The sequence below is a fragment of the Idiotropiscis lumnitzeri genome, chromosome 21 (genome assembly GCF_059441095.1).
Source record: "Idiotropiscis lumnitzeri isolate Australia: NSW breed Sydney's pygmy pipehorse chromosome 21, RoL_Ilum_1.0, whole genome shotgun sequence".
Taxonomy (NCBI): domain Eukaryota; kingdom Metazoa; phylum Chordata; class Actinopteri; order Syngnathiformes; family Syngnathidae; genus Idiotropiscis; species Idiotropiscis lumnitzeri.
This window is the reverse complement of record NC_142411.1, coordinates 5,049,463-5,074,965: the sequence shown is the minus strand read 5'-3', so window position 1 is coordinate 5,074,965 and position 25,503 is coordinate 5,049,463. Positions and strand designations below refer to the sequence as shown.

At 43.3% G+C, this 25,503-nt stretch overlaps 2 protein-coding genes across 3 annotated transcripts in view; both read right to left on the bottom strand.

Annotated features, from left to right (window-relative positions):
* Nucleotides 1-5,457: 5,457 nt before the first annotated feature.
* LOC148316636 (ADP-ribosylation factor 6) lies at nucleotides 5,458-8,237 on the bottom strand. Its single transcript, XM_088286272.1, has 2 exons — nucleotides 8,065-8,237; nucleotides 5,458-7,949 (listed from the first exon to the last, which is right to left on the bottom strand). The coding sequence occupies exon 2, from the start codon at nucleotides 7,520-7,522 to the stop codon at nucleotides 6,995-6,997; it is 528 nt and encodes a 175-aa protein (XP_088142398.1). The 5' UTR covers nucleotides 7,523-7,949; nucleotides 8,065-8,237; the 3' UTR covers nucleotides 5,458-6,994.
* Nucleotides 8,238-10,026: 1,789 nt separating this feature from the next.
* The window catches only part of akap12b (A-kinase anchoring protein 12b), a 31,623-nt gene continuing 16,146 nt past the window's right edge, over nucleotides 10,027-25,503 (bottom strand). Inside the window, exons 1-3 of one of the 2 annotated variants that reach the window (XM_088286392.1) lie at nucleotides 18,735-18,786; nucleotides 12,606-16,370; nucleotides 10,027-11,152 (exon numbers count right to left, since the gene is read on the bottom strand). In XM_088286392.1, coding sequence (XP_088142518.1) covers nucleotides 12,610-16,370; nucleotides 18,735-18,759 — 3,786 coding nt within the window. In that variant the 5' untranslated portion in view covers nucleotides 18,760-18,786 and the 3' untranslated portion in view covers nucleotides 10,027-11,152; nucleotides 12,606-12,609. Of the gene's footprint in view, nucleotides 11,153-12,605; nucleotides 16,371-18,734; nucleotides 18,787-25,503 lie in introns of those variants that run through there. The other variant, XM_088286391.1, reaches the window with a different exon arrangement.

The window sequence follows — 25,503 nt, the reverse complement described above, 5'->3', positions numbered from 1 at the left end:
CTCTTTGGTGCTATTTTTATTTTCTAGGTTATGCCCCCTTAAATGCATCATAATTAATGTTTATTTTGAGTCTCAGGCGCATACTCATACATACTTGTAGTTATCAGTCTCACCACAAGGGGCCAGTGTACGTCAGTTAATTAGACTACAGTTTTCAGTCACAGGCACGTTCCAATTTGAATATTTAAAGGACATAGTGAAAATTTGACTTTTTTTTTAAATATTGCTTGTATGCACATTGTTGGATCGCTGCAGTGCAAACCAATCCCATCAAGTGTGAAATGAAATCTTTTGTCATTCTGGAAATGTGTCTATGGTCAAGCCGACATGCTTTTCTGCCCCACTGTGATGTAACAGTGGTGCAAATTTACACAACCTCAAGTTCCTCCATCTATGACTTGAGCTGCTAGGCTGGTTGAAGATCCTGAGCCACTTCAAGCAAAATCCAAGAGTCCTGCCACCACATTGCGTCTTCTGGCTTGTGGTTTATACACCTTCTTGGAATGTTCCTGTACTTAAAACAGAAAAAAAAAACATTTCACAACGGAAAGCTGATACAAAGTGCGAAAAACATGCGAATATCACGAATGGCCACAATGCAGAAACTGCTGCTGCAGTGGGCCCAGAACAAGGACAGGCTTCCCAGTTTAGCCAGATTGTATAAATGTTAATGAAAAGTCTAGTTTCCTTAGTAACAACTTATTGAAATTGTGTTGGTAACAGGTTATTCTGGACATAATTTGGATGTCAGTAATTCAGTCCCTATATGGCGGTGTGACAGGCTTCATCTCGTCTCTTCATGCACGCTCTGGTCGTGTAGTTTAACGTGTGCTGACTTGAGTGCACGAAAACGTGGTGGTGCTGTGACGCAACTGGCATATCGCTGTTAAGTTAATACTATTATTATAAGCAAAATTAAGTGTTAAGTACAAATGCTCCTAAAATGAAAACAAATTATATATATATATATATATATCTTCAGAAAGAAGCTGAGCCGTGATGTGCCGTTACCTGAGCGACTGTGATGTCATTTTCAGTCGACAAAAGTGACTAACTGGCCGCCAACTAAGATGTCTAAAATCAGGTGGCTTTGCTGCTTAACTCATTTTCCATAATTCCATATTTAGACTTTTGAAGGCACATTATTAACATATTAAAATGAATATTTTTTGGGGGTTGACCTCTACTTTAAGTAAGAAACAATATATTTGGTGAAGTCATTTAATCCAGTGGTCCCCAACCAGCGGGTCGTGGACCCGTACCGGGCCGCGAGTCACTTTGCACCAGGCCGTAGCGGGACGCAGAGATGGAAAAAAAATAAAATAAAAAATCTTGCTACGGACCGAGTCATCATGTTTTTGGAATGCTGAAGAACACAAAAAACGCCACACAAGCAGGCCAGGACTGCTCGATAGTGAGACAGTCGCGCTAACCGCTAACGATATCGTGTCCATACCCAAGAGAAGTGGCTAGACAGTACATTTGTTTAAGTCAATTTGGTTTAAATATTGACAAGACATCATGTACTGTGTGCCCATTTCAAGTTAAACATTGCCGCGGGTTCACTTAGCGACATGCATTTGACTGCGCAAATATGTCGCCTTTAACCACGGACACGCAGGTCTAATAAAGCAACTCCAAGACTTTTTTGATGCCATTTCATGGTTTGACGCCACGCACTGACTAATCCACAGCGCAAACCCACGGACACACCCGTTCAGAAATTCAAAGCGAACAAACCAAACGTTGCGCTCAAGTGTTTGCTTTTAAATTGTGAAATCCGGCTGGTAGAAACTGGCAGGACCAGATGCGCATTTACATTCCCGCTGCGGGATTAAGGTCACACCCTCCTCCACTAGGACTCCTCTTTCCCTGTGCTTGTTTCGCAAGCCAAGTGAGAGCAAAGAAGGCCGCGTCCAAACTCCACCAGCTGAACTGCATTATTTATGCTCACGATGAGGAGCGCTTTGTGTCGCCGAGCAAGTGACTCAACTTCTCTGACTTCAATTATGTCACCTCAGGAGAATGTTTCTCCTCGCTGAGGAAAGAGCAGAGTTGGTGAAGGACACAGAACTTCAATGCACCAGAAAATTTGTGAAACGGATACCAAACTGACATCGAAAATTTCAATTTTTTTTTTTTTTAATACATTTTTCAGTTTATTTGGCCCTTTTTTATGTGTCGTCACTTTTGGGGGTATAAGTGTGACTGATCAGTTCAACACAGCAAACGTGACAACTCATAAATTCAAGAAGACATTTTAAGTAGCACTCGGTGTCAAAAGTCTGCAAAAAACATACCTTCAAGAAACCTGATACGGGGAGGTCTTTTTTTTTTTTGTAGTGAGTGGAGACGACTTGAACGTGACGCAGCCGTCTGCCGCTGAGTCTTTTGTCGGGGTTGCCATGGAGACGTGCGCAAACAAAGAAAAGGTATTTCTCTTATTGTGCTCCTGAAGGGACTGGCAATGCTGAGTGGAAAACGGGTGGATTTCTTTGCATGGAGAATTATATAATTAAATGTCATTAGGTTTGTCGCAATGTGAGAGTGTGTGTGTGTGTGAGTGCCAATGATGGCTCAGCATATTCCTCCGGTGGCACAACAAAGCCGGCCTCTGTGGTAATTATTGGCTGCCAACAGGGAAAAACTAATTGCATACGCACGCATAACATGAATGACACAATTAAGTGGAGTAAATGGTTTCGTAGTAGCAGCTACTCACTAACACACACACACACATTTTATTTATTTATTTGAGAGCATGTGTTTGTGTGGCCTTGCTAAACTTAAGACCGAAGATTACGGCGAGGATCATGTGAGCCGGGAAGATAAAGAAGTCATTTGAGTCCGGAATAGGAAGCATAGAAAGTGCAGTTGAGGGTCACATGACTGGCCTTTGTAGCCATTCGTTTGATGATGCGCATGCGGCCTAAAAGAACGTCGCACCATTTATTAGTCTGATAAGAGCAATTATAAATAGTCATTATTTTTCATGTGGAACAAAATCTAATTTGAACAATGATTATTAGAATACATTCGTCAATTAACGGCACATCAGTGCCTCCGTACAAAACATTGTGAGGTGGAAAGAATTTTTTTTTTTTTTTTTTTTGCGAAAATAAAGAAAAAATGTGCCAGAGGTGAGGCTGTTGAGAAAGCGCAGCGTAAATAAATTCAGTTCAGATAAAGACACATTTATTTAAAAAATAAGGATTTTACATTTTTAATTTACATCCTTAACTTTTCCATTTTACTAATTTCTTTTTTATTTTATTTTACATTTTGCGCCCTTTTACCTTTTTTTTTAGACTAGTTTTATGACTTTTTCGCCCATTTTCTTGCTCATTCTGGGGTAATTTCTTGATTGTATTTTTAATTATTTTTTTTTTTTTTTACCTTGATTAAACATTATTACTAGCGATTTATTTCACTTTTATAACGTTATCTGATTTTTTTTATTTTTTTTGGGTGCGTTATTCTTTCCGGATTTGCATGGCTGCCGTAAGATGCGAATGAGTCACAAAGTCAAGACACAACAAATTAACTGTCCTACTGACCAACCAACCAATCATATTCTCACCGTATACAATTGTGTGAGTACAAAGAATCCGAACTACGCGCCTCTGAGGCGTGAACGCGCCATGCAACGAAACAGGAAACACCTGAGCAGGGATAGGAAATGAAAGAGGACTTACGTTAGTGGGGGAATCTGTCAGGTTTCTCGCGGACGGGACCCGTTCTGTGTCCACCTGCCAGTGACCTGTCACACACACACAACAACAACAACACACAAGCCGCCCACGTGCACGACAACACAACAGATGGCTCATGATTAGCGCCGTTTATTTTGGGCTCGTCATGGTTAATATGGGGGGGATGAACCGTCTCGTTGGCACCGTCGTAGGCAATGTGCAAGCGAATTTAGTCACGTCACACCTTAAAAGAACGGATTATCGATAAGTAAATCGCAATGGCGATATTGGGGGGGGGCATAAATCGCGAGTAGATTATTTTCCAAAATGGTTAAGTCTTATTCAGTGCTTCGTTTTGTCTCCCCCCTCCCAAAAATGACCTTCGTAAATGCTTCGATAACATGCGGCACATTTTGAAACCCGGTTTCCGTCGACAAATATGGTTCTACAGGAAATTCTCACATTCCAGACAATAGCAACAACAAGGGGGGGCGCACTAATTGTTAAACTATTTAATGAGTGAACTGCCTGCACTTGCTCGATGGTTTCCTGTCTGGCCGACTGAATGAAGAACTGATGGAAGATTACGATCAAAAGTGAGGAAGTGGCAAATTAGAGTATAGTAGTAAATCTGTGGCTTTTTTTTTTTTAAATAATAATTAGGACATGTAATTGTTTTTCCTCTGTTATTTCACGACTAATTAGCAAATTAATTAACAGCATAAAATCACGCCCACATTTATTTAAGCCGTAACGATGCACTTCCGCAGCGTTACTTTCACCAAGGAAGTGAAACAAAGTGTCACTGAAGCGCTTTGAATGTTTGAGAGAAGTGTCACATGTGAAGCTGACAGGCGGACTCCAAAAAATTTTAAAAAAAACGGTGACAATACAAATGATTGCCAGCAAGTGCTGGAAGGCGGAGGGGCCGGCAAGCGTCGGTATTCGTGCGAGTCAGCAGCAGGGCAAACTTCAAGAGAACAAACACGGCCTTTCCAAACGCACGGCAGATAGCAAGCCAGCATTCCCAGAGCAGAGAAATTCCTGACCCGATGATCTTTATACTCAGAGCCGTTTAGGTTTGAAGCCGATACTGATCGAGTTTTGCAAGAATTTGCAGCCATAATTCACACTTAACACTTTTCATCAAGAGAGCGGAAGTTCAAACTGATCGTGGCAAAATTAAAATAGTCAGGGTACTTCTAAAATTAAATATGTGCAATGCAGGAAATTGAAATTGGATTCAACACTTTTAAGTATCAATTTATTATTTTGTTACACTTATTTTTTTTTTAAATATACAAGTATTTATTTATTTCATAGTAACTGTAGATTAATAAAAAAGTTGATTTTTTTTAACACCTTTTGGTGTTAAACACCATACTTTTGTTTTTTTTTTAACAAAATAAAAAAACTACAATCAACAGAATTTATTTTCCAATTCTTACTTCTGTGACAGTATCTGATATTCAAGAACCTCTTTTTTTTTTTTATGCGTCACTTCCTGCCAATGACACACGCAACTGCTTTCATTGAACTATCACGCTCCTCGACAACCCTCGCCGGACGCGATTGCCGCACATACTTTGTCGCCTCGGAACGCCAACCTATGAACTCACTTCCACATCAGATGCGTGCACATCCTCTGAAGCGACCGTGTTTAAGCTGACTTGTCATCATTTATTCGCGGCGTGATGCGAGGCGGTGACTCACGCCGCCGTTGTCGCTTCCTCAGTGGAAAAAAAGCGCCACTTCTGCAATGGTGTGGATATAATCATGTTATTTTTTTTTTTTTATTACTTCAAATCAGCATAGCAAAAAAAAAAACAAAAAAAAAAAAACAAACAAAGAGCGTAAAACAAAAGTATGATGACGATGAAGAGGAACATGGGTCATTCGAGCACCAACATGGAGGTGGTAAACACTTGGCTGGGACTAAAAAGGTCAAACTAACAAGTGCAACAAAGAACTGACCTCCCCTGAAAAAGACTTTTGTGTGTGCGTGTATTAAGGCAGCTGAAACTACAAACATGGAAGATCTGTGTGAGACAATGAGCAAAAAAATATATAGATCCATATCACAGTGTGTGAATATCCAACGTCCAAAAGGTGTACAATCACTTCTTGTTGTCGAGGTCCGGGAAATGAGGGGAAAAAAAAAAAAAAAAAAAGACATTCTTCGAAAACGTTGCTGATAAAGGCAAATGTTCTGTCCTCAAAAGACTCTCACAACCTTTGGATATGTAGCCGGAATACTCGGGGGCGAGATTCCTGAATGTCGTGGTGGGAAATTTGCAAATAAGAGCAAAGCAAAGTAAAAGAAAAATCAATTTGGGGGTTATAGCGAGAAGGGTTGTGAGGTGGAAATGTTCCATGGAAATTAATGGGAACACAGTGGAGAACGTGACTTGAACTGAGAAAATCCGTGAATAAAAATTCATGCTCAATATAAGTGCTATAAAAAAAGATTAAAAAATGAAAAAGAAGAAATCGCAAATAAGCGGAGGAACAGGAAAAAAAACGGTGAAAAAGGTGGTTTCCGCAAATATAAATCTGTCACTCTGTGAACATGCATGGGTTCACGGAATTAAAAAAAAAATAAAGGTTGGCTCTTAATAGGAAACTAAAACAAAAGTAGGCAAATTTTATTGTAGTGCAATCCTGACCAGATTCCATGCACGTGCAGTGTCCCTTGATTTACAAGCACACAACCTTAGTTTTTCAAGTTCCCGCTTGGTCAAATTATTGTATTGCTTTGTGTTACAAATCAAAATTTGAGGTACCAGCGAGCTATTTTGCATACATGACAAAATAATTCAATGCGGTAGCCTCAGTTGCCAGTTAGCTCCCAAAAATTGAAATCGATACAAATCGAAAATTCCCAATCTGGAATACAGTTAAGCCCACACAATTCGCAAAAATTCACAAATAGTAATTGACATCCACCCAAAATGGTTTGTAATTGCCCATAGTTTGCCACAAGATGGCACCAAAGCACTTTTCGATTAAACAAGGCTATGGCTTGACTCAACGAAGCGCCTCCACTCAGTTCAACATAGCGGGTTCGCATTAAAGCAATTATTTATATTAAACATGGCAGGTCCTACTCAAAAATAACAACAACAAAAAAATAAGCGGATAGTTTGTGATACGCTGCGTTTCCCAAATTTCCGAGCTGAACTTCTCATGGAAATTTACTGGAACACGTCCACCCCTTTACAACCCTAATACTGAGTGATCAAAAATGGGGAATTAAAACAAGGATATAATTGCTAGAAAGGAGGCGTCATCTCCGAGCAGGGTTAAGATTTGTAGTTTGAGGTAAGCCAGGTGAGGCCCTCGTAGAGTCCGTCGCCGGATGTGGCGCACGAGGGCTGCACGTACCAGTTACGGTCACGGATGCGCGTCAAACCCAGCTTCTCCTGGATCTCGTGCGGTTTCATGGCGTCGGGCAGATCCTGCTTGTTGGCGAAGATCAGAATGATGGCGTCGCGCATCTCCCGGTCATTGATGATGCGATGGAGCTCCTGCCGGGCCTCGTCGATCCGGTCCCGGTCGGCGCAGTCCACCACGAAGATCAGGCCCTGCGTTCCCGTGTAGTAGTGTCGCCAAAGCGGACGGATCTTATCCTGGCCGCCCACGTCCCACACGTTGAACTTGACGTTCTTGTAGGTGACAGTCTCCACGTTGAAGCCCACCGTGGGGATGGTGGTGACCGACTGTCCCAGCTTCAGCTTGTACAGGATGGTGGTCTTGCCCGCCGCATCAAGTCCAAGCATCAGTATTCTCATCTCCTTGTTGCCAAAGATCTTGGACAGCATTTTCCCCATCGTGTTCACCGTGCATAAATAGTTTTAGAAAAGCAATAACAATAAAAAAAGCTTCTCGGACGCAACAGTGTGGTGATGTGACCTGAGTGGGTGTGCGTCTAGCCCTTGAGGGGAAACTGTGACGATGCTTCAGTCTAACCTGTGCCCTTCAGAATCCACATTTCCACGAACGTCTCGACGCCTTCTTCCACGGAGGCAGGCCCAGACCAAAGCCCGGGCTTCTCACTTCCTCCTCGGCCGCCGACTGTCCACACTTGCCCCCGGGGCCTGTCGACGAAATTCACCACCGCGGTAGCGTAGCAGCTGCTCGTAACTCCCCGAGAAACGGCTTCGGAATCCCCTTCGTTCTGCTACAGCGGTACGTGGAGCGGAACAAGGGCCGAAAATGTCACTAATTCATCCGAGTTTCTTCTCTCTTTTTCCCCGCCTGTGTGTGACACAAGAGCAGGGAGGGGTGTCAGGGCGGAGGACGACAACTTTGAAGCGGAAGAGAAGAAGAGCTCCCGGTTTCGACGTATCAAAGTGGGGTGAACTCGACTCACCTATGCGGCTATCGTCCTCCCCGCGGTGCCCGGACCCTTTCTCCGCCGCTGTCTGGATTCTCTTCAGCGCTCTCACTCGCTCTCTCCCTCCCCTCGGCCCGCGGTGCTGTGTTACCGGAAAAGGTGCGGACCCACATCGGGCGCCACTTCCTCTACACTGCTCACACACGAGCTTACTACTGTGCCGCCTTCAGGTGCGCGTCAAAAGCTGGGAAATCTTGAAATGCAAAGCACAAAAGGCGTGTAAAAGGGTGTGCCATGTCGTTCTAAACAAGTATTGTAGTTTTTCTTCTGTTTTATGATGGATTAATGCCAATATTTAAACATGGAACGATATTTATTTTTTAATTAATGTGGTGTTGCATTTTCACAGGCTCGACGTTTGTAGCCACATTTCGACAACGCCGTTTTAGCCCAATCAAACACTTCTATTGAAAAATTACCATTTTACACCTGTTTATGTTACACTCCCCGATTTTTTTAAAATCACATTTAAAAATCAGCTTGACCAACGATAACACTCAAATATCCCCATTTTCGAGGGTTTCCAAACATACCGAGCGCCATTTCGCATGCGCGCCCCAACCCGCCTGATTGGCTGCGTAGGCGCCATTTGAGGATTCAATTTGTATCCTGAAAAGTCACGTTTATGACACGAATTGAACCTATTCTGCCACATGCTGAGCCATTTAAGTTGATTTTATGACTGGAAATATTCCCTCTCATGATGAGGTGCCCTGCCTGCTCTTTAGTTATTTTTTAACTTTCCCCTATTCATTCGAAGCAGTTGCGTACGTTAGTGACGTGGCCAATGTGTGTGGGCGACCAGCCGAAGCTGTTTCGTCACATTTAGAAAAAATAAAATAATTTAACCCGCATGGTCAGAAGCAGTCACCACATCTACAATTAAAATTGAAATTGTATTTTTCAATATTTTTTATTTTTAACTTGTCTACTGTATCGCTTTTAGTTTTGTCAACTACAACTATACGAATGCTACACTTTAGGACAAAAGGGGAGATCATTTATTTTATAAACAAAAGTCTATTCTGGGTGTTTTTAATTGATATATTTTTATTTAAAAAAATAATTGTGTTCGACCCCCCCAAAATGTTGAAAAGTATTTTGTAAAATTATATCGTATTTTGTCTAGTCGGTATATACTACTTATAGTCCAACATCACCTGTAAAAATAAATGGTTTATAGCTGATTTGATTTCGGGAAGAAAAAAAAGCACCGGAACTGGCGTGTAAAAGCAACGATTTTTTTGTAATTCCTTCCGCCTCTTCCCCAACAAAAAGCTAATCTCAGTCGAGATTGCTAATTTTCAAAATGCCACTAGAGAGCGCCAAAGCTCTACTTTTACATGACGAAGGGTATGAAACCCGCCATCGGAATATTTCAGTATTAATCATCACACGAAAACAGTAGAAAAACATATGTTGGTTTGATGCTGATCTATTTCTTAAACATTTAAAGACTCAACATTATGAAAATAAAATTATGAAATAAAATTGAAAGCATGAGCAAACTGAGATGGGATCATATTATTAGCATTCATAGTTTTGCAGCTCCTGACGTCCCTCAATAGACCACGCCCCTATAGTGTATTGTCATTTTCTAATTATTAAAAACATATTTTAAGGGCAAGAGCTGATTACTAATTGCATTTTTCATCATTTGAAAGGAGAAATTTTATTTGCTATACAGAGGTGCCTTGAGATAAGGGTGTAATCCACTCTTTGACCGCAGTTGCAACTCAATGCACCCATATTTTAAATCATCTTTCCCCAACTAAATTAATTTGAGCTGACCCCGCCCCCAAAAAGTTGGAAAGGTGAGAAAAACAGCAATCTAGCAGTACTTTGAAGAGGATAAAGTCTTTATGCTACTAAGTAAATATTGTTTGTCTACATGTGTTGCTGCATCACAAGGATGAATAAACACAAAAAAGCACACACTTCGTTTTCCCCCACCTTCTAAACTTTATTGAATGAAATATAGACACGTTTGTGTATCCGTACTATTAACAGCTTGTAAAATACAAAAAGACAGTTAAAACCATGCTTATGTGAATATTACGGAGAATGAAGCATATTAGTTGTTAGAACAAGAGACTTTGTCAGTACATACAAGCGTATACACATCATCTGTACAAATGTTAACAGGCTCACAGTGAAAGTCAAAGCTGACCGAGAGGGTACAAACGAGTTTTGGGGGGGATATTTATGTAAAGTGAAAAAAAAACAACTTAATAAATGTGTTTTCTCATTTGGTCATAACGCTTGCTGGTGTCAGCCAATGATTCAACTTTACCTTTTTTTTTTTTTTTTTTTTAAAGAATAACTGTTTTATAAGCTGTCTTATTGGTGGTTCGCATTCTTTAATTAATGCACTCTCGTTAACCTCCAACTTGTTTTTTTTTTTACCATGGCTGATATTATAATATTTCAATGTGTTATGATAAAAAGATGCGTGAAAAAGTTTCTATCACAGTAAATTAGGCAGCATCTACATGAAACGTGAGGGCATTTACTCCAATTATTTATCATACTGACAATATCACAGTTTGTACCACATCTGCTACAAAACATTTGAATAATATTAATGACCTCCACCCTTTGTTTGATGCAACAATTAGCTTTGGTAATGACTTGTTGCTTCTTAAAAAAATAATCTTTACGTGTGATGAAAAAAAAAAAACAATTGGGCTCAAAATGAAAAGAGTGATTGGAGGAATATTCACGATATAAATACAATATACAATCTGTTTACCTTCTGATATTCTCTCACGCCTATACACCATTAAAAGCACACACACACGCAGGTAAACACTCGTCCTCTTGTTTGCCTCGTTGTGGAGACAGACCGGGCACATTTTGTTGGGTGGGGCTCGGTTGGATGCAGGGAAATTGGGGTTGGATGGGTGGTGGACAGGAAGCTCGGTGACTCAAGTCTCTCGCAGGGCAGGAAGGGGCGGAGCCTGTTCCCAGCCTGTCAGTAGGTAGTCGTAACCAAACATCCCCTCCGTTTCTTCCTTGTATCACTCTAGTCCTGGTTTCCCAGGCAACGTTGCTGAATCTTCATCTAAGGGAGGGGCAAGGAGAGATGTTAGGGACATACAAAAACTATTTTTCTCCGTTTACAGGCAAGTTGTTGTTTAGTCATTTCTAAAGCAATCCCAAAATGTTTAACCGTATGGAGTACTGTAAATGCCGCTGGATGACAATTCTCAAGTAATTTCAATATCTTGCCACACGATGGCGCCAAAGTAACGCTTGTATTGGTTTATGTGCAGATATGGAAGCCGAAAATTAAACTTTTGTATTAATACTGTACATGCTAATTTATTTTGCGAACTTTTTCCATTGCCTCTCCATGATTGCTACAATAAGTATGCTACGATGATAACTATAAATTGCTGAAAGCAATTATTCTTGACACAAAGAGTAATTTCATATGAACAGTAATAGAAATTCTTCAGATAACATCGCTTTCCCTCAGACTTGTACTGGTCGGCAGTTGTGGCGCCATGTTGTCTAGTGTATAATTATTTACACAAAATATATAAATAAATACATTGGTCAACAAATTTTGACATAAAAAATTAAAAAATAAATAAAATAGAATATATATTTAATAATACTTATGAATTGAGCAACAGGTGGAAAAAAAATTGTTAAGCGTCAGAGCTATAAGTCTCTCTTGCAAGTTTTTAGAAGTCAAACTTTGAAAATATCTAAAAATAAAAAAGCTCATATGCTACCAAAAAAAGTAAGTAAAAATACGTTTTTTTTTTTTTGTTGTTTTTTTTTTTAAATCGGCATCAAAAATACATTTTGGGACCCATGAAGCTATCAGTGAACAACCTCCTGACGCGGTGCTTAAACAATTCAAGACTGTACGAACGGGGCTCTAGAATATTTAACATTCTTTCTCTTTGATCATATTTTGTCTTCCCCCGTCCCTGATTTCCACTTCCGCACTTTATGCTGCTACATCCACTTCCCCACCTCCCCTTAAATAAACGACAGTACAATAACAGCAGACATTGAAAATTAGAACAAAAAGGCCGCTCTTTAATAATAATAAAAAAAAAAACACGTCCCAGTCGGCATATCAAAGCTAAAATTTCCTGAGCCAGTGTGTTCTTTAATGGAAGAAAGTACCGCCTCCAAAAGTCTGACAGAGTGGAGGAGGGCTGATGGAAGGGGAGGGGGTGGACGGTGTAGGTGGGGGGGGGAATCATAATCAGTCTTTCAACACAAGTTCATCTCCCCCCTCACACACACCACTTCCTTTTAAGACCCCGGCCGACAAAGGGGTCAACAACAGCATTCCTACTTTGATATCAAAGGTTCCCTGGTAACTCAGCGCCTGTAGAAAAGCTTCTTCATCTGGCCGGAGAAATCCCCCCACCCCCCTACCCCACCCGACTTCTCTAATAAAAGTAGAGCTCATTGATGTTAAAAAAAGATAATAAACGAAGATGTGAAAGTGGTTTGAAGGGTTAACGAAGGAATTGTGCGCTCCTCCTCACCTGTTCACGACGCCGGTGTGATCTCAGCGGACACGGGCTGGATCTCCTTCACCGCCTCTTCGATCACCTCCATCACCTGCGCCATCACCTCGGCGCATTTTGACGGCGTCCTCTCCTCCGCCGGGAGACTTTCCGACTCCTCGCTCGTCTCCCGGTCTCCTTTGCCGTCTACGGGGCCGTTGCTGCCGAACTCCTCCGCCACCTCCTCTTTGATGGCCTCCTCCTCGAGGACCTGCGCGGTCTGCAGGACCACCTGGACGGGGATGTGGATTTCATTCTCCTCTTGTTGCGGTTTCTCGTCTTCCATCTCTTCTTTCACGGCCTCCAGTTGGTTGCCGGTCTGATTCTCGCCAATCATCTCCACGACTTCTTCCTCGATGACAAATTCTTCACTTGCGGTTACCTCCACGGCTTTCTTGAAGCCTCTCTCGGGTTCCTCGTCTTCAACTGCAGACCCGTTGAGGATCTCGGCCACCTCAAGCGGAACTGTTTCGCACTCCGTGGCGACGAAAAGAGGCTTCTCTGCTGCTTTTTCTTTGGTGATAGGGGTAGGCGTGTCGGTGATGACGGGGGGCTCGGCCGAGATCTCGATTTCCTTTTCCGTGGTGATCACCGCCTGGACGGGGGTTGCGGCGCTGTTTGGGGTTTTGGGCTGTTCTGAAACTTTCTCCACAGCATCCTGAATGACTGACTGGGCGATGACCACGCTCTGGGCTTCAATTTGACTTGACTCCTGATTATCAACGACTTGTGGTTCAGACGTGTCGGAGGTCGTCACTTGGTCGGCGCAGGGCGGGTTGACGAAAACGACGGGTTCTGCGATGACGCAAACCTGCTCACTCGGCGCGACGATTTCGCAGGCATGTTCTTGCTCGTTGTCGGTTTTCACGTTCTGCTCAGTGACGTCCCCGTTCTGTAAGACCTGGACTTCCACCGTCGGCGTGATGGGATCGATCGGAGCATCGTTCGGCATATTCGTGGCGATCTCGACAACTTGCGGCTCAGGCAAAACGTTGACGATCGCGACATTTGGGGGCTCGGGTTCACAGTTCTCCTCAGCAGTTTGGACGTCTAATGTTTCTCTTTCTGAGATTTCCGTGGGCTCTATCTCAGCATTTCTCACTTGTTGAACTTGGGCGCTCAACAGTGCATCTTCTTTAATGACGGCCTCCTCCAGTTTTATCGACTCTTCTTCTACTAGGACCTCAGTGCTCATAGGGTCGGTGATCACAGAAACGCACGCCGTGATGGGAGTGGCGGGTTTCTCTAGAGCGAGTTTGGCAATCTCCTTGGTTCCCAGGCCGGTGCAGATGGTCATGGCCTCGGTTCGGGCATGAGGCTCCAGCAGGCGGAGAGACTCGGAATCGGCACGCTGCAAAGGTGGTTCGTATCCTTCGGAGGCAATCACAACCGGAGCGTCTTCACAGATCGCAGTCGTTTTGGGCGGGACTTCGCTGATTTGCGCCTCAATGGCTGCCACCCGCTCCTGCGCATGCTCGTCCTTGGGTTCCTCGGGATCGCTGGTGGCGGTTTCTGAAGGAGGAGCTTGAGCAACTTCAGCTATGGATAATTTCCGTCCTACAGGTTTTGGGGGCGGATCAACGTGTTCTTCGGCGTCATCCTCCGTATTGTCAGTGTCGACCGATTTGGGCGTGGCGATATTCTCAGCTTCTTCTGTGATGTCGCTCAGCTGATCGTTCTTGTCATCGCCCCGATCCACCATGGCTGCGATCCAGGAAGGCGATCTCTCTTCGGGGGATACTTGAGCTGTGGTTGCGGTTTCCTCCGCCGGCTGTTCCTGGACGGCCTCGTTTTGCGCGTCATACTCTGAGAGCGGAACCACAGCCGGGGTGTCAGAGTCCTCCTCGCTCTCGGTGGAGGCTTGTTTTTCCGGCTTTTTCTTCCGGAGACCGGGGAAGAACTTTCTCAGGGAGAATGACGACTCATCTTTTGGCGCTTCGGTTTCTGGCTGGACCTGTTCGGGACTTTCCTCGGTCTTCTCTTCAGGTTTTGCTTTACTCTTTGGCATGACCATGCGTTTCAGCGTGTCCCAGGCGGACTCCCTCTCAGGTGGGCTACTCGGAGGTTCCGGGGAGGAAGCAGCTTCTCCTTCGCCTTCGACGCTTTGAGAACTCACCACAGCTGCCTCGCTTTTGTCGTCCTGCTTCGCATCGTCTGCGGCAGGCGCGGGCCTCTCCTCTTCAATCTTGGTTTCCTCATCATCAGAGTCCGAAGTCTTCCTGGTCCTCTTTTTGGGTCCTCCCATGCACATCAGAGCTTCCCAGGAGACAGACGTGTCCATTTTCTTTTTGGGCTCCTCTGTGCTGCTGACCAGTTTCTCGTCAGCATTTTCAGTCTTACTCTCGTCCTCGGAGGGTTTGTCCTCTTTAGTTTCCTCCTCGGCACCGTTGTCCGCTAATGGAGCGCTTTCAGAAGACGACAAGGTTGCCGACTTTGCTGCTTTCTCGCTCGTGACCTCCTCATCGCTCTCAGAAGGTCTTTTCACACGCTTCTTGGGTGTCACTAGTTTCTTGAAGGAAGACCAGGCGACAATTCCCTCCTTTTTCTTCTCTCCATCAGAGACAACTTCACCTTCGGCTTCCTGTGCAGAGTCACACTGTGCCGCGTCTGCTTCGACGGCATGCTCTCCTGATTTCTCTGGGGAGGAGGGTCCGCTGTCAGATTTGGCCGCATCTGTGGACTCGGTGGAGGACTGAAGTTCTGCTGCTTGCTCCCCAGACTCTGTCAGTTTCACCTCTGCATCTTTTTTGCTCTTCTTGTTCTTCGTGGAGAGTTTCTTTAAGCCAGCGCCAGTGAAAAGCTTTTTTAGGGGGCTTCCTTGGGGCTTGGCCTTCTCTTGTGAAGCCACGAGTTCAGGATCAGAGGTTACTTCCGCCGGAGATTTTTCTTTGTCTGCTTTTTCCTCTTCTGGTTTGGTCTCGTCAGAAGTAGCAGCAGGGCTATCAGCGAGGACCTCCGACTCGGAGCTCGGCTCGGGTTTAGGATCTTCCGGTGATGCCGGGGCCTCGTCTTCGGCTTTTTCTTTCTCTTGGGTTGTCAGTCCTTCCTCATTGGTTTCTTGCGCCGCCTCGGGTTTATGTTCCGCGCCCTCAGGCTTAGCAGCGTCGTCCTCCTCGCCAGCGGCCTCCTTGTCCTCCTCCTCTTTTGTCCTCTTAATGCTGGATTTCTTTCGCAAGTTAGAGAAGAGGCCTGTACTAAAGAGCTTCCTGAAGGGGGACAACGCAGCCTCCTGCGGTGGTGGACTGGCCTCGCCCTCTTTCTCAGCTCCTTCCTCTTTGGCTGGTTCGTCCGCAGTTTCAGCAGGTCCATCTGGCGTCTCAGCATTGTTGGCATCTTCAGCCTCAGTGTTGGCCGCCTCTATTTTTTCCTCTCTCTCGTCAGCGGTACCGTTCACACCCACAACGGCGGCCTCATCCTTCGCAGCTTCATCGATGCCATTGGCCACGTCTCCGTCCTTATCTTTCACCGTCAACAGCGTCACGGGCTCTTTCTCCTCGCTCTTGTCCTTCTTCACGGTGAACTTAAAGCCCACGAAGCGGAAGATCTTCTTGAAGCCCACTTCGCCCGTCTCGGCGGGCTTCTCCTCCGCGGCCTTCTCCTCAACGGGAGTGATGTCGTTGCTGTCGGGAGATTCCTTCTCCACTTTATCGCCGTTCACCTGAGGAGCCTGTTCGTGCGCGATGGTGTCCATGGTCTCTGAGGTGTCCTCCTTCTGAGCCACAGACACACCATCTGGCTGGCCAACTGGAATGATGAGGAAGGAACAAAACAAATATGTTAAACAAAGCTATATTAGATTTCAGAAAAAAAAAAAATCACATTTTTTTGTTTTGTTTTTCGCTTTACCACTCCCAGCTCCACCTGATACTCTGGGACACACAAATGTCTTAATTTGTAGATATCACATTACCCGATTACACGCATTCACACACCCCTTTTCAAGAAAAACAGAGAGAAACCAAATGCTTTTTCTTCTTCTATTATTAAAAGAACTTGCAATTCCAAACAAACCAAACTTGGGAAAGCTCCTGTTCTGTGGTGCTATTTTAAAAAATAACAACTGTGGTCTTGTCCCACACTAAGAAATATGCCCGCAATCTAAATGATAGCTTCCTAGCATTCTTCGGATATTTTAGTGTAACGATGCATTTTAAAGTTTCGAGGAATTGATGCAAAAAAAAAAAAAAAAAAAACAGCAACCTATATTTCGTCAATAATATTTTTGACATGCTATGTCTGGATTTGACCCAGCAAGGAATGTGTACTCCAGATTGTCCTAAACAGCGTCTCACTTTGTTCCGGTCTGCTAAATTCTTCTTTTACATTTCGAAACGCAAACAATGAGAGGCTTACACCCACCCTCTTTGAATTCAAGTCCCCTTGACCCACATTCCAACACAGAGGAATAGATGGGGACCCGCCTCCTTGAAGGCACAACACAATAGCCCTCTAACCCTTGCTGTGGCCTGTGAAAACAAGGCGAAGGGGGTGAGGGGGGGTAGTTGGGGGGGGGGGGGTATCCAGTGGCGGTTGTGCTCGCCAGCCTGACAAGATTCAGCATATTTACAAAATAAAGTCACACCCGGGCGGCGGCGCGCCATCGGAGCGGGTGGGCGTCATCTCAAAATGTGTTCATCAGCAAACACGCAAACTCAAACTCGGCCGCCTCCTCTTAAGTAAAGTCGTAAAAGTCCGAGTCAGACTTGTCGGATGGGGCCATGTGTATCTACACGGATCATAAAAGCAGGAACCATGTGGATTTAACACACTGCTGGCATCTCTCCCTGTCTTTTTGATCCCCTAGTTTTTTTGTTTTGCTTTACAGGCACACACAAACACCCTGGGACGGCCGATTTGATTTAGGGAAGGGGGCTGCCGGTGTGTGTGCTTTAAATAACGAGTGTACCACAAAGAATGTTTCTGGGGGTGAGGCTGCAGGGGGTTGAGAAGGTGGATGGACGGGCTCTTTTGCTTTTTGGAGGGAGGCGTAAGGGGGGGTTGGTTTGTCGACTGGAGGTTTGAGGAAAAACAACTTATTTCGGTGAGGTTGAGTTTTGTGACGAAACACCTGGAATATGGTGGTAGTACGAAAAGGGAAAACGGTCATATCGCATCACGCGTCCCACAGTTGTAACTCTACTCCACGACTGATGAGAGATCAGAGGAAAGCTGACACTTGTTTACCAACTACACCCAAATGTATGCAAATCCCGTTTAGGATGACTCGTCTGGTGCGGCAGCAGCTATGCAAACAAAAGAAGTCAGTTAAGCAGAAAACGAAAAAAAAAAAAAAAAAGGAGGCCAAGTTTGCTCTCACATCCCCCCCAGAAAAAAAAAACGACAAAGACCCCCACCCCCCCCTTCTAAACACACACACACATACACAATCTAAGGTGTGGTCCGAGGGTCTCCGAGCCGCCACTTTGGGACGACGGGTAGTCATCTCATCCCCGGTAATAAATCAGAAACCGCTTTTGTGACACTCAAGGAGCGCATCTATTACTCACGACTGTGCAAGAATCAGCGCTGGGATTAATTTCATGCGACGCTCTTTTACACCCCCCCCCCCCTCTATTGACCCCCCCCTTCCTGCTCTTTGTGGTTTAAGCCAAACAACCCAACTGGGAATTATTATCCCTTTCTAATCGAATTAAACGCTTCACATGACAAGACGGTGGGAGTTGGCCCGAACTATGACAGGAGATAAAAAAAAAAAAAAAAGCAGGGGTGGAAAAATCTCAGCTCATCTCCGCATATGATAAAAAGCAACTGTTGCTCTTCGTTGATGTCGTAAAGACAGATGTTATGATGAGGAGAGTCATTTTCCAGCAAACAAAAAATACAAAACTCAGGAGTGCAGCCCATTGGGTCACGAGGAGTCGGTCTAAATTCAGAACCATCATTGCACATAAAATGACCGAAAAGTCATTATTTGATTTTGTGTTAAAATGACTCGCCTCTTGTAGTTGAACTACACGATAAAGAGATGCACACTACGATCCAACCACACCCTCAGGGCAACAATGCCTTCAGCGATGCACATACATGTAAGGATAACTCATCACAAGGACAAAAAAAAATGCAACAAATAAAATCAATTGAGCTTACCTGTTAAGGTAATTGTCCCGAGCATTTGTGAAAGTCCCTCTAAAAAAAAAAAATTAATAAAAAAATCCTGTTTTGTTTTTAAATTAAAAAAAAAAAATAACCCACAAAAATCAAAGAGAAATTCAAAGAAGTCTTTCAAAAAACAAAAATAATAAAATTCCGCTGAATTCTCAGCGTCCCTTCACTTGTTGCACGTTCTGCAGTCGGAGTTGCTCTTCTGCCGCTCTGTAGCCCGTGTGTGCCAAGCGGGCCCAATCACACACATTTCAACAGACTGACACACGTCACGTTGGGACCACCCCTGCCTCCCTCCGACGCCACCCGCCTCCTTTCTTCAGCTGTTCTGAATGAGCCCCCGCCAGCCCCCGCCCTCCCATCCTTGCGAGCACGCACACACCCTCCCTCCATTGCACTTCCGCCCCTGCCTGACTGCAGCTCATCATCATGCACTCTTTCAAGGAAGTGACCCCCCCTCCCTTTTTTTTTTTTTTTAGTAAGAATCAAACTATTGTATGTGATCAAACTGCATGGAAGCCCCCCCCCCCAACCCCGCCACCAAATCCCTCTGACACGCAACGTCTCCTTTTCTGACCTTAATACCCATGCTGTCTCCCCAAAAGTGGTCGAGCGTAGCATTTCTCTTTCAGGACATGACCTTCCTGCGTTTGTTAAGCCGCTCTTGTCTGAATGGTGACGTTTGGAAGGGGTTTTGTTCAATACACACAATAAAGTTTTTGGTGGTTTCTATGGACAGGACAGGTTGTCTTGATTCATGGGAAAAAAAACAAACAAAAAAAAAAAGATTTAAAAAAAAAAAAAGGCCAGAAGTAGAGCTCTGCAAATAATCGAAATTCAATTCCGTTTTTTGGTCTCAACAATTACAAAATTGACATAATGGTAAAAAAAAATCATCTAAATTATATATATTATTTTAAATATATATATATATATATGACATTATTATATATAAGTAAAGTAAGTAATTTTATACAAAAAACAATCCACAAATTAAAATATTTGCACCTTTTTTCATTATTTTAATATAAAATAAATTTGATTTATCTGAATATTATTTCCCTTTACGTATTTTTTGTTTTGTACCCCAAAAAATCCTTTGAATTCTCATGATTTCAATTATTACAAAAATAATCGTGATTAATAATTTTTCCATAAATCGAGCAGCCCTCGACACAAGCACATTAAACTTGGTACATATTCCGATTTTAGCATCGTGGTCGTCCACTTTTTATTGGTACAGTGACAGAAGAGGCACAGAGTTTGGAAAATTGAGTCATGACGAGGAATATATTCGATAGCAGTGGTGAATAATATTATATTATATTATATACATATTCATATAATATATATTATATTATATTCTATACATATACATATTCATATAATATATACATATTCATATAATATATATATATATATAATAAAAAATAAATATATATAAAAAATATAAAATATATATCTATATATACATGTAATGATAATATACATTATTATTATATATTATTCAAGTCTTAACCTTCAAGTTCCAAGCAAGCCCCAAATTATTGTGGCTAAAATCAAGTGGAGTTTTTCATAAGGTTTAGCCAGGGTCGTCGCAAGAATTCAAATTAACGACTCGAGTCAAGTCGTGATTTAGCTGCCGTTCTAATTGCCGTCAGCGTTCGTCCTACACAAAACCGGGCGAGTTTGCAGAATGCCGGTACGCGAGTCTTCATAAAAAAATGTTGTCGGGGGTTTTTGCAAGGTGGTGGCGGCTCCATGTAATTGCTAATGAGCCCCGCCCCGCTCATTGACTTCAATGCAAACACTTTAAATTGGGCGTTTGTGTGAGGTGAGGGGGCAGACGAGACGGAATGCGGCCAAACGCTCGAGGTAAACAAGCGTCGTCGTCGTCGTGATCTGTAATCTTCCGCATTGCGCCCAAAGGAATGTGTGAATTTGTGATAACGGTCATTTGAATCAAGTGCCGTCTGCGAGCCCGAGTCATCCGGATACGCATCGACCTTATCACTCGCTTTTCAACACATTTCTCAAATCGACTTAGTTTCTGCCGCACTGATGCAATTTCCTGCGGCGGTCCGTGGCAGATGGCGCGATGAAATCCTCTTGAACGCAAGGTTTGTTATCAGCGAAGGATGAGTCACGTGACTCCAGTGAGACTTAAGTCGGCAATTTTAGAAATTCGGACCTGTCATCCGCTTCATGGCGCTTCCTATGATGTGATAGGCACTTGTTTTAAATAAATGTTTTTTGTTTAGTTTGACAGCAAACTTCAAATGGGCGGGGCATTTAACTGCTTAACGCAGGGGTGTGCAAACTTTTTGATTGGCGGGCCACAATGGGTTCTAAAATTTGACAGAGGGTCCCGGACCAGGAGCAGATGGATGGAGTGTTTTGGTAACCTCACCTCATCCGAGAAAAAATTATAATTTTAAATAAAAGTGAACAAAAGCATTACAACAATATATGTCTTTGAAAAAAAACCACAGTATTTAGAATTTATTATTTTTTTTCCTAGTTTGGCGGGCCGGATTAAAACGTTTAACGGGCCGAATGTGGCCCCTGGGCCGTAGTTTGCCCACAACTTTTTGGGAACATTTTTTGTCAATGTGGCAAAGAGCTGAGTTGTCAAGAAATTTTGTGTTTTAACTCCCTTCATACAACCGGTGTGGTATCCCAAATTTTGTCAGGTCAAAGAAAAAAAAAAAAATCAAACGAAATAACGACTCGCTTAACTCAAGTAAGGATGTAACTTGGAATTCAACTGGATTTGCTTTCTTTTTTTAAAGACAAACAGAATCTGACTTTCTCCCACTCCGTGTATATATATATATATATATATATATATATATATATATATCGGTTGCCGTTTTATTGAATCCTACAGGAGCGACTCATTCAACGTGACACGCCACTAAGGCTTTCATTTCATGCAGTGACACATGAAGTAAATATGTCACATTCCGCAAGCACCGTACAGTGCGTCGTGAGTCACGCAGCGGGGAACGTATCAAATATTTGAGTTACACGACTTGATCCTCCCCGAAACATCCCCAAACCTATCTACTTGGTTGTCAGTGTAGATTTGCAGTTATGAGAATTTACTAGCATTTTGTACAAAAAAAAAAATAATAATAATTTGGGTAAAAAAAAAAATTGTGTTTTTTTCACGAGTCACGAAAATAATAAGTTACTGTTAAACTATGATAAAGAAATCTGTTTTTCTTTTTGATTTGCTTTTGGTTTCCAACCTTCCCTGTCAGAATATAGTTAAATAAAATATTCTATGAAACAGGGATGAGCGTATCAGACCGATATGGGTTTTATTTTAAGGTATCGAGTAGTTTTTGAGGCTGCCGATACCTGCCACTGATACAAAAAAAATTAAGTAAATCCTCCTCGGCTGTAATTGGGATGATACTACTCATACTTGATTCCGTCTAAAAAATTGTTTGTGGGCAATAAAAACAACAACAACAATTTGGCCGGCTTCGAGTTTAGCCTGTTCACCCAAACTTTAAGAAGGATTTCGTCATTCACAAGAAGAAAAAATCTACTTCTTACGCTCATGCAAGAATAGTCTCGCTAAAGATGCTAGCCATGCAACTAGTACCATTTCCTCTTTCAAATTAAGTCGCAACACATCCCAAAAATATCTCCGTACTGTATATTTGATTAAAACATCTGTTTACATTCCTGCAACTACGACTTGCTACAACAATTAAACTCAAGAGGATGTTACATCTCTGCAACCAAAATATTGAGTCCAGCGTAGGAATGTTTGAGGAGGGGTCTTGAATTGAATGGTTGGGTGGGTGGGGGTGCAAAAGAGGAATTGGGAGGGTGGGGGGGGGCGTTTGGGTGGAGGCGCTTTTTGTTGCCTGCAAAGAGGGGGGGGGGGGGGGCATGACATCATCTCAGATTCAGGACACACACGCACAAAAAAAAAAAAAAATGCTCCCACGCCCCCTTTCTTCTCCAAGAAGTGTTTCGACGACATAAATGGCGGAAAAGGGAAATGAGTGGACGAGTGTGCGAAAGCGCTCGAGATCACAGAGAGGTTTTCGGCTCTCCGCCTTTAACGTGTCCACTAATCCTTCGCCGAGTTTTTAACAGGTTATATAACAGGTCGAGGTTATAACAAACTAATTGAAAAAAGGAATTTTGCTAACAAAAAATACTGAATAAAAAAATTATGTATTTATTTATTTATTTATTTTATTTTTGTATTTTTTTTAAGACTCATAATCATGCATTCGGACCCTTCCTCTCGTTTGTGTGTGTGTGTGTGTTTCTCCAAGAATGTCAGGCAGGAAGTACAAACATCTTTTGACATCACAGATTCCTCTTGCAGTCGCACGTTTCCTTGACTCGGGACACATGCACGCACTGTTTTCTCAAACCGTACATGACGTTGTTTATTCAGATCAAATGCTTCAAACACACTGAAACTTATTAAAAGACATTTCGAGTATTTCCTCAGCCTCGTTCTCATGCACCCGCTCGCTTCGTTCTTTAAATAAGAGGCTCAGCGTGCTTGCTTCAAGAGCTCCCGGTTGAGTTTTGTATATTTAAACATACTTAAACCGAGTGAAAATGTATTTAAAAAAAATAATAAAAAATTAAATACATGTATAAATATGCTACGTCACGTCGGTGTACATGTGTGCCTTTAAGAGGCGGAGCATGTTGGCGTGGCATGAGACGTCAGTGATTCTGGCCTGATAGGTTTTCTCTCGTATTTATTCGCAATAATTAAGAAGTTTCACCGAATCGTCTTCCCGGACTACATCGACATTCAAACTGGGTTCACCCTATTTTTTTTTTTAATTCGACAACCCTCAGGCACAAAACAAACCGTTTAACCCCAAATATATACAAGGGAACGGGTTCATATGGGTTAATGTGAGCTGCTCCACCAGCTCTATTTCTTTCTTTCTATTTCTCCTACTTCGTCACAGTCTAACCGGGCGCTTTGGTTTCCATTCGCACTCGTCAGATAATTCAGTATCAAATACGTATAGAAACATGAACACATTTCCACGATCGTAGATTCATAGAGAAGCCCCCCCCCAAAGTGTGATGAGATGATGGCATTTTAGATGGTGGGAGAGTGGGGGTCTTCTAAGAAGGAGGAGTAAGGAGGGGTGGGCCACATTCCTGCTCCATTCTCTCGAGCCTCCTTGCGCCTGGGGGAGGTTAGGGGTTGAGGCGGAGGAGATTAGGTTCCCTGATGCCGGGAAAGATGAGAGAGTAGCGCCCGGAGATACGAGCGAGCCCTGGGGAGGTTCGGGATTTTGACCACTTTTGGACCCCTATTGTGTAAGGAACGTTTCAAACCTATTTTTATTATTTGTTCCACAGACTTGTTTTAAGTTATTCTCTTTATTTGCTGGCAATTCTGCGGGCTCCACAGCTTCCAGTACGTTACGAGTTTTTTGTCCAATCAGATTTTAGCCTCTCTTTGTTGCCATGTAAATGTAATCTGCCCAGGGGCTTCAGAAGACGTGCCGGAACATGTAACTTACACTATATCAGCAAATGAACTGTTTCTTTAACCAATCAGATTTGCATTCACAAGCTTTATTCATTTATTTTTTTTTCCAAGTTCGGTGGGCCGGATTAAAACATTTAACGGGCCCGCATGTGGCCCCCGGGCCGTAGTTTGCACCACAGGATTTTAAAAATAAAAAATGAACAAGGTTTATTCATTTCATTTTTTTCAAGTTCGGTGGGCCGGATTAAAACGTTTAGCGGGCCCGCATGTGGCCCCCGGGCCGTAGTTTGACCACACCTGGACGAGATGTTTGAACAAATTAGAGGTTAATAAGCTGATGTTTTCCTCCCTCGCTACTGTGGAAACTGGCAAGAAGACAAAAAGGCCTCGCGTCCAATCATTTGGACAGCCCATGATGAATGACGACTTCCTAAGTGAGGTTTCACGATCTCGTCTTCCCCTGATGGGCATCCCTCGAGCACCCACTTCAGAACGAGCGACTAAATAAAACATGCTGCCCAGACGGACGGGACAATGATGGATCTCGTGGGGCTGACTCGGTGGGTGGGACTGAGTGCGTTTTCAGGCACTCCACTCTTAAATGAACTCGCCAACACTTCCCTCAGTGATCTTTGCTCGCTCCGAGGGAAGTAAAAGCACTTTTGATGTTGATATCCGTCCATCCGTACGGGAGATGATCATAAAAGCATTGAAGCCGAGCTGGGTCGGAGCAAAAGACCTGACGCAGACTGAAATGAGCAGCGTCAGTTGGAATGTGAAAGCAATACGGGCTGGACCGCGACTGGTTTGCGTTATGGTGACGTTTTCAGCATTGGCAGACGCTGCACACGACTTAAATGAAGGGAGAGGTCGCATATTTGAGGACGATGAAAACAACACTCTAGCGCTTCAGAGCCAAGTCTGAAGAAGACCGTCTTGGAAGGGATCCATGGCCATACAGTTGTTTGATGGCTTTACCAGATTTTCTTTAATGTGACGATCAGACGATCATGTCATGCAATCCCCGGGATGACCTTGAAAGGGGGGGGGGGGGATTTGAGGAGAAGGGCTTGCTGTTCAAAGCAAGATTTGGGTGACGGGTTTGAGTTAAGGGTACGGTTGTAGGGTTACTGCTAGAAGAGGTGTGGGCAAACTGCGGCCCGGGGGCCACATGCGGCCCGTTAAATGTTTTAATCCGGCCCGCCGAGTTTGAAAAAAAAAAAAAAAAACATTAAATGATAAAAAAAATCAGGG